This window comes from Botryllus schlosseri, chromosome 2 (assembly GCF_051294905.1).
Source record: "Botryllus schlosseri isolate E-star chromosome 2, Bs_hap1, whole genome shotgun sequence".
Lineage (NCBI taxonomy): Eukaryota > Metazoa > Chordata > Ascidiacea > Stolidobranchia > Styelidae > Botryllus > Botryllus schlosseri.
In genome coordinates this window covers 37,101,291-37,114,475 of record NC_137237.1, presented here as the reverse complement: position 1 = coordinate 37,114,475, position 13,185 = coordinate 37,101,291, and the positions used below count along the sequence as shown (strand labels likewise).

The window sequence follows — 13,185 nt, the reverse complement described above, 5'->3', positions numbered from 1 at the left end:
TATTTGGACAACGTGGACGCGTGTGTGTTGTAGGCTATACTTGTGCGCTTTTGAGTCTGAGGTAAAAAAAAAGTCATTGAAATATTCGGGGCAACGACCATAGTGGAACTGATACATAAACTTTGCGATTTCTAGTTTCCGCATATTATCTATGTTTAGGACACCAAATCTCTTCAGCAGCGACTTGTTGGATGGACAACCAGGCCCCTGTGGGGCTCTAGCTTTGATACGGAGGACCTTATGTTGTAGTTTTTGCAGTCCCTCGAGTGCAGTTAAATTGGGAGCCCCCAACAAAGGATGCCATATTGTGACTTCGATTTGATTAAGGATTTTAAGAGTGTCAGAAGGACCCAGGCTGGCATGAAGCGTCCGAGGCTGTAGAACAGGCCGCACTTTGGTGATAATTTAGTGTCCAGGGACTGAATATGACTCTTCCAGAATATGTCCGAGTCCAATAAAACCCCGATATATTTTGCATTATCTGTGTTGGAAACGGGGTGACCAGCGATGTTAACTGTTAGGTTAATTTTTGAATTTACTGTCAGCAATTGACCATATTCCACAAACACTGCAGCAATTAGAGCTTAATGTCTCTGATGATCTGTATGAAAGTACAGCTAACCAATTGTCTTGGTGCTCGGCTATACAATACTTATCTCGAGAAGCTGTTGCCTTGGGTGAAGTTCTTCGTACCAGATATATGCTCAATACAATGGTTTATTCAGAACGTTATACAGTAGTGGCGTATAGAGTCTCATAATCAAAAGTAAAGTCTCACACGTGATACCATACACTTATATAGAGTGTCAAGACATCACAACAAGAAGTAGGTTCTTATTCGAGACATTGCGGAATATCATGGACGAGTGATCACAGCTGGATAGCTGCACAGTCTCTTCTCGAAAAGGAACTTAATTAGGGCTAATTAAGGGAAAAGCCAATTAGATTATACGACCATGAATGACAAAATCGATTTACTATGTCGAATACAAATTTTGGTACAGAAAGGTCACCCCGTCCCCATTAAAAAAAAGAGATCGGTTAGTCACACTACGAGTAAGACTTTAAATTTCCAACGACCCTTAAAGTAATTACTGAAATGTTATCAAACAACTACAATGAATTGGGCCTATACAGTTTCAGTTATAGTATGAGAATTGCAAGAGTAAGGTTTTATACTGCATTTCTAATATACAAGTTACCCGAAATGGAATAACACAAAGCAATTTAATCCTAAGCAAAAAGTAAGCCTAATCAAATACAAATTCATCCACGTGACAGCCCAAATCATCATGAGTGGTACCGCCGCTGTTCACGTGAAGGCAGAATTCACTTCGGTTCGTGGCCGGTATATATACAAGAGTGGCCAGTTCAAACATTGCAATATCTCGATCGATATTGTGACTTAGAGTAACCAACATACTCAAGTCCGCGTAAACTTCAGTTTCGGGCCGTGGCCCATATGCACCAGTGTGTTCCTGGTCAGTGAAATCCGTCCAAAATCTCGATCGATAATGTACATGTGTTTCCGGCGTACAACTTGTTACTCCAACTCATGTGTGCCTGCACTGTCGTGCACGTGCAGTTTCCTGTGGGGTCTGGCATCGTCTCGGGTTGTAAGAACTGCGTAATTTTCGTCTGCGATTCATCATTTGTCTGATTGACACAGACTTCAGCGTATATACAGCTCACTTAAGACGCTGTGCGGGGTTTCAGATTCGACGTGGCTACGTACGCGTGATGGTGCTATAGTGCCGGCCAATGATTGCAGAGGTGGGATATCTTCGGACGGTCGGGCGATCGGTCGCGGTATATCGGTGTCGTTACGTCGGTGGAATAGGGGCGAACTGTCGCTGTCAATTGTTGCAGCGCAACGGCACGTGGTTTCAGAATCGTCCCGAGAATATTGCCAGGTCGTTGTTGAAGTGGTCGAAAGCGTTTCGATGAATTTGCACACATGAGTAGAAGCGTACGCCGGAACGCGGAAGTGTGGACGACGGACACGAATAATTCGTCAATTCTGCAAAAAACCTCACGACAGCATCACGTCGAAAGGGCATATACTAGCACTATTACAATCAGCACAAAATAACGATACAAGCATGAAAGAAAGCACACAATCTATCAATAAGCGACCAGTCTGAGAAGGCGTACCTAAGTAGTACGGTGTTAGCAATATCAGAAACAATTTTAAAAACAATAAGGCACGCTGTTCCCTTACAGCGTTGCAAGTAAGGGGTCAATCACTGGCGACTGCGGAAAAAAATGTAGGGAGCAGACGCGCGAAAAATATTTTGCACGTGGCGAAAGAAAATGCAATATGGACAGGAAGTCTGGTAACTAGCGAACTCCTAATGTAAGTCAAAACATGTCTGTTAAATTGCGATCCAAGTAATAAATTCTCGGTGCGGCCGGGGTAATGGTTTGCGTAATCTTGACAGCGGATGTGCGATTGATAGGTACTGCTGAGTTTTGTAAAGTGAACTCATCACAAGTCAATCAACTGGCTAGAAATGATAAAACAGCGCGTTATGACGTTATACAGAATTGATATTAATCGAGTCATTATAAGGCTGTTGAAGCACTAAGAAATGTTTCAAACTTGAAAGATACATTATAAGCCTGTTCAGTGGTTGTTTATTAAAATTATATCGAAAACTGAAAATAATGGGCGTTTCAAGGGCTTAACAATGTGGAAATACACATTTTTCTGATAGTCTCTTTATGCGGAGTAATTATCTCAGCAATTGCAACATGTTGTTGAAGTACGGGATAGCGCTCATAGTTATGCTAAATGTACGCACGCGATGCCGTGAAATATAAAGTAGGGTAGCGTTAGTAAGCTATTAATGAAAATAAGCTGAATGATATAAACAATATTAAAAAGCAGATACTAAAGCTAGATCTTGCTACAAAAGAAATGGTAAAAATAGTCAAGAAAGTTACTCAGTAGAAGTATAAGTAGCGACGAAAAAAATCGACCCAAGTACGAGTAGAAGTACTTCTTCCATAAGCAACCTAAAACTACTTGAAGTAGACGTAGAATTGACTGACTTTAAATCTACTCAAGTAAGTAAGTAGCTGTGAAAACGATCGTAATTCGCTTACATGGATTCTCAAAAGGTGTAAATCGAGCTTGATTAGATTGATGCATACCAGGAGGTATCCAATTTTTGACAGCATAGGCATTCGTCAGCATCATGGGATTGAAATCATAGTATTGATATGGAAATGCGATACTAATCCTATGTTTACTCGAACAGCACGTTTTAGAAAACATCATGGTATGACATTATCCCACATATTATAAGGCCTGCAGTTTAGTCGAAGAGCAATACGGAGAAGCTGTATTGGATACGATTTAAACACTTTGTGCGATCCGTAAACGTTAATAAGAAAGTATAGTGGACCGTAAAAATGCCATATTGTGTAGCTTTATTTCCAGAAATTAAAGGCATTACTACACTTGCTTTAATACTTCAACATGTATGTTATCCAGACAAAAGAACTGATGTTAATTAGAACTCAAAGTATATGATACTGGGGATTGAAAATGAAGTATAAATGCTACTTCTAAAAGCGTTTTTAGTCCGGAAAGTTTCGAAGGTTGGTGTGCTAAAACATCTGTAAAGCTAAAAAAAATCAAAGTCCACTTTTCCAGATTAGAACACGTCAAGGACTGCTAGATTGCAATATGATAAGTAAATGCTAGATTGCGAAACATCCGTTTCAAACGTCATGACGAGCCAGGCGAAGTGCGACAACGCGGTGCTTTACTCAACTTTTATGAAAATTAAGTGTTGATACTTCGTGAAAACATCCCCGGAATTCCTCAGGCTATCTTCCTGATTGAAGGATTAAACTACTTCTACTTGACAAACTGAAAATAGCGAAAAGTAAGTAAGTAGATCACAAAGTATTATGAAATAGAAGTAGCGAAAATCAGATGTACGTGAGTAAGGATCCGAAGTAGAGGAAATTGATTCGAGTAAATCAAAAAAAAGTAGAAGTACTTCGTTACTGAATACCTCTGGCTACAAAGCACGGCCTCGGTAATTACAAATAGTCCCGAAGGCGTGTCATATTTCAATCTTGCACGCTTATACATTAACGTGTAACATGTGTAGCAAATTGTAGAAAAAAAAATTCAAACAGGGAGTCATGCCCTATTACGTCAGCCAAAGAGCAACCCAGATAGCGTTTAGGAGTTGCGGAATAGATGCTCTGGTCTGGCGCGTAATCGAAAACAAATGAAGGATTTATTAGAAATGTAAGTGAGTAATTACAATATCTGTCAAACTCACATGGATCATGGCATGATGTTATCATATACAGAGGAGTGAGAGGGCTGTTATGTGTCTGTAAATATATGAAAGCTGAAATGCCTATGAAATCACTTTTTGAAATGCCGTCAGACTACCATTACTCAATGTGGAGTTACGAATGGGTTCTTTGAATGAAAGATGCGTCATTATGGACGATCGGTAAAAGTACAATATTCGGGCAAATTAGCATAATTTCGGTTAGATAATAATGGTGGAACCGAATAATGATTTCAGCGATTATGCTGAACAAGAAATCTGTATAGCGAAATTACACTTCCTTGCTAAAAGTTACGAAATTTAAGAAACCGTTGAGTTTAGAATCAGCGGAACATGAACGTGGTGGCGCTATAGCGTGTGCCGTATTAATATCGAAATTCACATACGCGTTATGTGATAAGTATCCGTTCACGAATTTAAAAAAAAGATTTCCGTAACTAGTCTATTCCGTGTCCGTTATCTATGAATCCAAACCAATGTACGCTGTTCAGTTATTATTCGACTGAACAAGATATGACATAGTTTTACCGAATTTTACAATAGGTCTATATATAGAGCTGAGATGAAGAACATTACGGGCGTAATGTTAATAATATTTGAAGTCACCGATAACACCTTAACTTAGCAGAGGCCATTAAGCTATGAAGGTTGATAAAAATGCGTTGTAGGCATAAAGGATGCCGCTCGACATTATACAGTCAATGCATATAAATCCGACACGAGACTGCGGTACCGGTCAAAGGTTCTATCGTATAGACACGGGAATGATCGCAAAGAGGCCCGCCTTAGCCCCGGTCCGTTCAATCTGCAGGTTTGTTCGGACCAGGAAGCGTTAGGCTCTCAACTTCTTCATCCCGCCTCTACACACCCGGGTCGAACGAATGCCAGCCCCCGATTTCTCGCATCTCAATTCAATATTCAATGAGAGTTGCCGTGTAATTGCATAAATCGGTGATATTTTCTCAGTAAATGTGGGACATAATCCATTATTAGCGTACGGTAATCCCATAAGATATAGTGCTTAACGAATTCTACGATTGTGGGATAAGTTAATTTGATCTGTGCACAAGATAAATCCCATATTAACGAATTCAAGCACAAAAGATACCTAAGACCTAATTCACATTCGACCATATCTTAGCGTAATATTTTGGTTGGAAATCATAGGTTAGAGACACGGGTAACGCGTATCGAATGTAATGCGCTCAGTTTGTCAACAATCAAAGTCATTTGCCTTTGCGCGTCAGTCATATATTGTCTCAGAAAAGCTGAGCTATCATTTACTGACGGCGCGACACAATTTTGAACGGGAAGGCGATTTGATTCTTGCGGGTCGACGATAGTCGAATTTTTCGCAATGTGCGCTGATAGCCCCGGCTGTCCGGAGAAAATGGCGTCGTTATTTTGACCAATTTTAACCATTCGATTAAATCGAGGTTCGCCTAAATACGTAGGCGCGTTTATTGCACAGCTGATAGGAAAAGCGTGCCTAATTCTTTCATCGGCAATACCGGGTGAAGCATCTTCGTGCTTAACATATTTAGCGTGACCGATTTCAGAGTATAGTACCTTCTCAGCTGCTGGTTGCATATTTTTACTCGCCATTTAGACACTTTAGTAAACACTTGTCTATGGCAACATTGAATATGTAACGACAATATAACAATAACACTTCAAAAATCACTAACACATACACAATTCAATAGGGTCAGCTGTCATGATCGTTTTCAACAGAAATTGACAATTAAAAACGTGTACCGTGTTCGTCCGTGAAGAATGTCCTTGTCGTCGATAGCAAAAACGTCAGTCTCAGTATTGAAGTTGTATACCCGAACGACTTTCTCAGGGCCCATGCAGCAATTAGAGCTTAATGTCTCTGATGATCTGTATGAAAGTACAGCTAACCAATTGTCTTGGTGCTCGGCTATACAATACTTATCTCGAGAAGCTGTTGCCTTGGGTGAAGTTCTTCGTACCAGATATATGCTCAATACAATGGTTTATTCAGAACGTTATACAGTAGTAGCGTATAGAGTCTCATAATCAAAAGTAAAGTCTCACACGTGATACCATACACTTATATAGAGTGTCAAGACATCACAACAAGAAGTAGGTTCTTATTCGAGACATTGCGGAATATCATGGACGAGTGATCACAGCTGGATAGCTGCAACACCATGAATACCTCAAAACAAAGACGGTGTGGTCATACAGGCTGCACCATCATTTATTACTCCCCCATGCTATCCGTTGATGTGAGCACCTATTAACGGGAAAGCCGCGGATACGAGTCTTCGGTCGGGGGATTGAATCCATGAACCACACCGATCAATGAGCCGTTTATATTGACCAGTGGGCCGGACGCATCACCATTACATTATCTCGCTCGGTGGCTCTTGCGTTAAGCCGATCGAATATATAATACGCACTACCGAAAGTGGAGTGAGCGATTACGAATAACATGGTATATGAATAAATTTGCCTTCGGGTAGCTCATATTTAGTGTTGCCTATGAGCCGCTGCAGGGTATCTGTAGGCCTACGTGATTTTGAATAATCGATTGGATACGTGTTTATTTGAGTTTAGGTTGATGGACACTAGGGCTGTTCAAAAAAACTTTTCCTTCAGATTTCACTGGTTACTCGATAACATTGTTATAGGTTGGTTAAAAAGACGCTGCACGCCAACTTTGGCTTCATTCCGACCAGTAGAAGCGAGATTCGTGCAGTTGAAAGTTTTGAATTTATCAATAAAAAACAAAAAATCAAAATTTCAAAATTTTTCTGCCGTCCCCATGAAATTGTTAGGCTGTCAGTACAGATGATGCACACCAAATTTGGCTCAATTCCAACCACTAGAAGCGAAGATATTGCAGTAGAAAAATTTGGATTTGAATAGAATTGTATTTACGGTGACTAACTCCTTGATTATTTATTATAAAATCACGGAATTACTAATTTTTCTTCTGCAATAACTTCACTTCTAGTGGTTAGAATTGAGCCAAATTTGGTATGCATCATCTCTACAGACAGCCTAACAATTTTATGGAGTCGGCAGAAAAATTTTGAAATTTTGATTTTTTGTTTTTTATTGATAAATTCAAAACTTTCAACTGCACGAATCTCGTTTCTACTGGTTGGAATGAAGCTAAAGTTGGTGTGCAGCCTCTTTTTAACCAACCTGTAACAATGTTATCAAGTAGCCAGTGAAATCTGAAGGAAAAGTTTGTTTTTTAACAGCCCTAATATATAAAATACGTATATGTATATTATTGTATAGTCATAGCGGCACGCATATTTGCTTCTTTGGTGAGAGTTTCGAGAGTTTCTTTCGACAGACTTATCGAATTTTTCGTTGGCTTTGCAAGGTCACAATCTGAGCCATTCATTTTATATAATATAACTTATTACGAACTTTACCTCGCGGGTCATGGGTTGGCCGCCCCTGTAGGCTACTATATAATCATCTATCATATGTCTCTCTACTGCGACTCCGTTTTTCGTCATTGCCCCAATACCGCCCCCTGAGCCCAGCACCCCCTTATCGCTTTGATTGTTTCCGGCCCTTTCAACACAACATCCAGATCGCCCCCTGACGGGCGCTGGATCCCAAGTTGAGGAGCACTGCTAATAGTCTATTGCACCACGAAACGACTTCGACTCACACAAGACGTTTATTACAGAAAAGACAACCGTCTGCGCGAGTAGTCAATATATAATGCAAATGCAAGCAATTAAGTGCATCAGCCCTGCAAGTAACTATTGCGGACGTTCGGCACAATCAAACAATACTGGCGCAGATCATCGTGAACCACATGACTGCTTTTCTATATCGATTATTTAAAAAAGTATGTAACAGGCAATCACGGTATTCGGGTGAACTACGTAGCAATTCCTTTATATACAGGCAAGTACATGCTATATAATCCCACAGCAAGTATGAGAGAAAGAACAAGTAAATAAACAATAGTTTCACTGAAGAAATCACATCGAAGTGTACTCAAATCGGTCCCACATATTAGGCGTAGGGGCTACATCACGGCATAATGTGATGTTGTTCCAGCTGATATGTCACATAGCAATCTTCGTTGTATTCGAAATCAGATACATCGTACCTCGATACTTCAGGACGGGTGGTTCTCAAACATTTTTGACGCGCTCCCCTTATGAAAAATTCCGCGCCCCTTCATCGTCATATCAAATAAATATTGAAAAGATCGAGCATCCAGAATGTTTGCGATGCTGCCATAATAGTTTGATGGCATGGAAGGTTATTATGACTTCAAATATGAAATTCGGACTATATACAGAGCAATCATTATGAGCTGAAGGTAAATCGAGCAGAGAGCGTCAAAATTGTTCGGTGTACTATTCTGTCAAAAATAATCATGTACATTGTACAATTGTAGCACGTAGCATATACATATTTTGGAACTAGTGCACTATACACCAACATTACCCGTTCATGGTGATCACCTTATTGACTCAATCTTTTCACACGTCAACCTTTTTCTTTTATTGTTCTCTCGATTTGATATTTCACACCTCAGCAGATTTCTAGTTACGAGGTTTCAGTTTTTTCCGTTTACGCCCATTACGTAAAATACTTCCCTTGATACCTATTATAAACGATGCACTGCCTTTCTTATTTTTCTACGTTACATAACTAGCTTATCATGACTCAGCTTAAATCTAGTTACGAGGTTTCAGTTTTTTCCGTTTACGCCCATTACGTAAAATACTTCACTTGAAACTTATTACAAACCATGCGTCGCCGGGATTATTTTTGTACGCCTGATACCTATCACAAATTTACTTAACGATTTACCACAATTATAACATCACATTTCACTACTTTCCTATACAAACTTCATACATCTTGTATTTACAAGTAAATTTTAAGAACCAATTCTGTTACCTTCAAATTCGGTAATTCTCCGTTGTGTTCCGTAGTACTCTTATCGCCATCCTTTGCTCTGCTCCGTTTCGTCTCCTCGTGTTCCTAGTGCGACTTAAGGTTCTACGTCGACGACACTTTATATAACTTACCCATATCACACTCAACAGAGCAATCAACCCTGTTACCGCCATTATTAAAGCCACTGGTTCCAGTGTAGGTATCAGTTTCGCACCTTCCATAATCATCCTATCGGTGAAAGATAAGCCTCCTACCTTATATCCGCCTTCCATCCTCACCATTTTGTGTAGCCGTCGAGTATAGCTCGAATCAGTCGAATTTGGGGTTGTCTTTCCCACGGTGGTTCTTGATAGTCGGGGATATTCAGGTGCGGACGTTTCGAGCCCTTGATGTTCTTCTGCCCAGTCTATAGCGATGCGTCATCCATCGTTGACGTCAAGATAGTAGTCATTAATTCGACAATCTTCGTGGATGAGTCGTCGTTGTTGTCTCCTGATAAATACAAAATGAATGTTTCGGTACTTGCCTTATGGTTGTGATCCGGATCTTGGTAGTACGCTCCGATTCCAATTCCGCCGTCATCCGTGGAGTCCTGCAGAGCGTCCGCAGTGGTAACTGGAAGTACACGCGTTGTCATTGGTGCTTCACCGCTGGTTTGCATCGTTTCCTCGGGTTGGTTACGTGTGCGAGTTTGCAACTGCTGCCTCCCATAAGCAGTCACAGTTTGTCTTTTTTTACATGCATCGGTTGCGATTGTGTAACTTGCACCAGCGTCGTTTCCATCCGCCATGCCAGAGCTATGGGTAGTAGGTGTTTCAGCGTTGTAGTGCATGGATCATGGGCTTTCGCCGCTGGAGTTACCCACGTCTAACTGTAGTAAGCGATCATGTACACTTCTTGGGAAGGGGGTTTTCTTGTTACTATCGAGTGCGGCTCGCCTTGTCTTGTAGTCTTTCATTCGTTTTGTCATGAACAACAAAAATAGCCATTTTTCATTCGGCAAAACCTTGTTCAATAATACCAAAATCAGGTATTATATCTATTGCTTCCTTTAGTGCCTTCGCCTGACCCTCCCGCGTCAGGTTATAAGGGCCAGAAACGAAAGGCTTAGTCGATGGGTCCTTACGTCCGATGTCGCAATGGTATTTCATGGATTGGGGGGCGCTGAGTTGGCCCCGCAGGCTATCAAGTTCGGAAGCAAATGGATCATAAACGGCTGTCAAGACTCCTTCAGGAATGGCCATAATTTATAGGCCAGTCAAAAGTCAGGAGGTTTGTATGACAGTTTCGCCAGTGCTACCGATTGTGCACAGAGACTTTCGAGTTCCGTCTTCACGCTGGGACTGGTGTCTTGCTGTAAGGTTAGGCTACATAGTAATTGGGCCAGTTATTGGCCCAATGCGAATCTCGTGATGAACGGGGTTTTGGTGTTGGTGGAGGGAGGGTGAGGCTCTTCGTTGTCAGCGGGGATTCCCAACCTATTCAATCTGACCTCTGATCTCGGCGCGTGCCCACGCCTACCGTCACGCCGGCGGATTCGGTCGCCGCCGGGGCCCGTTTCTGGGGAGACGTGCATCTTAAAATCCCCAGACTCCTTGCCGGACATGACCGGGCGTGTATCCGGTTGACCGGCAATAGCTGCTTTGTTTAAACCTTTTGGGGTAGTACTCATGACTGTGGCTGTCGTCATGCATCTATGTGCCGAATCATTACAGTTATTCGGACAAGTGCATCCACGAGAGCATTTAGGACCAGTTTTCTCGTGCAGGTCCTTATTTACGCCAGCCGGGATTCCGCGCTCGACGTCTTCATTAATGGTGCCAGCAGGGATTCCTGACTCGACACATCTTTAGTTAGTGCCAGCAGTGCTAACTGACCCGACACTTTCTCGACTAGTGCCAGCAGGGGCTACCTGACCCAACACTAGGGATTTCCCATATTTTTTGACCTTTTGGGAAAGAAGGTAAGACAGTTGCCGTCGTAAGATCGGCGTATTTATGATTGGTGCCAGCAGGGATTCCTGACTCGACACATTTCGCGCCAGTGGTGATTACCATCTCGACACTTGCGCCAGCGGCAACGGCCTGCGGCGACACAGACAACGTGCCGACTCGACGCTTATTTGATTTGCAGCTTCCATCAACCCATCATCGGTTACAGTGTCGCGAAGACTGCTTCCGACTTTGGTTCCGTCCCGCTGATCACACGAGATCTCGTCATGAAGCGTTACTAAAGACAACTCTTCGTTTGCATTAGGCGGAGATTCAAATTCAGTCGCTATGTTTGGTAATTGTTGTACATGATCAATCCATTTTAGACCTACAATATCGAGAGGTCTCCTTTCTCGATCGCAAATGGAGCCGACAGTCCGTCGAAATTGATTATTACTAAGGAGTCAACGTGGGAGGAGTCACCTATATCACGTAGTTTCATGTCTATAGGTTGCCGCTCTTTCCAGCTTGGCGGGTATTAGGTTTCTACGACGTTTTTCAATTTGAGGACGCTTCCCGTGTCGGCGCAGAAAACCCCAGTTGTGATCCTTCGACGATCCTTTCTTTTCATAGATTGGCGTTCGCAGATAGTAAGGAGGTAATCGATGTGTTCGTCTTCAGACTCTCCCCCGTCCACTGAAATTGCCAAGAAATGACGTTCAGCCCTGGAAGAAGTTCAGTTGGTGCCTCCATTTGATTATAGTGTAGCTTCATGGCGCTTGCCATGCAAGTATTCCACACTTGGTTCGATTTACTTCACAGAGCTAAACCACATCTCCTGGCTTTTCCACATTTTTCCACACCCCTTATACAACCCGGTTATGTCGACGTTGATTGCAGCATTGGTTGCAGATTGATCGAACGAAGCAGTGACCTTGGAAGGTCCAGCGGCTCAAACTATTCATACAATAGACAAGCCCCTTGGCTTAATTCAACCAACATATTCCAATAATTATCATGCAGACAGCAATGAAGTATCTATGCAAAACTCGGTTAAGTTGGCACACGGAACATACGTCAATCACAACACGAGTCAAGATTTAACCTATTCATATTCATGCACGATTAATAACAGTTCAATACTCCAAGGTGTGTTTACACCATAAATGTGACGGTACTTCCTGCCTACAATATACATGCATATAATATGCAAGAAATATGCCAATCGATGCCACAAAAAAACAATACCACACAGAGTTCAAGTTGACCAATTTGCCGACCACCTTGTTTATAAGAGTTCCCCAGTCTTCCAGATGCAGATATCAAACTGCAATTAGTCCAGGAACCGACCCCTTGTTTGAGTCGTTACTACTTAGGATCATCAAGTACTTGCGTGTCGATTCGGAGATCGGGCATTCCGAGTCCAACAGAACGCGGGGTTTGTTGAGGGTACGTCGTAACGATATTCCGAATGCAATACCTCTATGTTCTTGGCTCTTTCCATCTTTAGCTCATCGGCTTTATGGACGATTCCAGCAAATATAATCAAGCTTCTTCATTTATATATACATTGCAATTTCGGTTAGCAGTCGCTCCCATTTCATCGCACTGCTTTATTTCTGTATAGTTTGCAACTGCAGCAAGCAGCCGATCCAATCAATAGCATGTCAAGATTTTTCAGAGGGACATCGGAACATCACCCTTCAATCTCAAAAGACGTCAAACCCTTCCGCAATGCCTCGGTCAATGTCCGGTTTTCTGGATATAGTCTGCTACTGGATGCTTCGTTTGGGGCTCTGTTTCAGACTGGCGGATTTACATTGGCATAGAGTCACAAGTTCGCCGAAACTAGCGGACGCACCGATGTCGTCTTTATGTGCAATAATTGGATACTACAACTGAGTGTACAATTCATGTGGACATCATACATGGCATAGATATGCATACACATGTCAGTCATACTTCGGCTCACTGTAAAAGCTCGCATGATACATGAAAAAAATGGTGGCGCCATT

At 41.9% G+C, this 13,185-nt stretch overlaps 1 protein-coding gene and 1 long non-coding RNA gene across 2 annotated transcripts; both read right to left on the bottom strand.

Annotated features, from left to right (window-relative positions):
* Positions 1–569: 569 nt before the first annotated feature.
* LOC145434549 (uncharacterized) lies at positions 570–6,488 on the bottom strand. Its single transcript, XR_013913451.1, has 3 exons — positions 6,258–6,488; positions 653–6,206; positions 570–601 (listed from the first exon to the last, which is right to left on the bottom strand). It is a non-coding gene; the product is annotated as an uncharacterized LOC145434549 (long non-coding RNA).
* A 2,253-nt stretch (positions 6,489–8,741) lies between these two features.
* Positions 8,742–12,692, bottom strand: LOC145434548 (uncharacterized). Its single transcript, XM_080311896.1, has 2 exons — positions 10,105–12,692; positions 8,742–10,036 (listed from the first exon to the last, which is right to left on the bottom strand). The coding sequence occupies exon 2, from the start codon at positions 10,027–10,029 to the stop codon at positions 9,646–9,648; it is 384 nt and encodes a 127-aa protein (XP_080168022.1). The 5' UTR covers positions 10,030–10,036; positions 10,105–12,692; the 3' UTR covers positions 8,742–9,645.
* Positions 12,693–13,185: the final 493 nt, after the last annotated feature.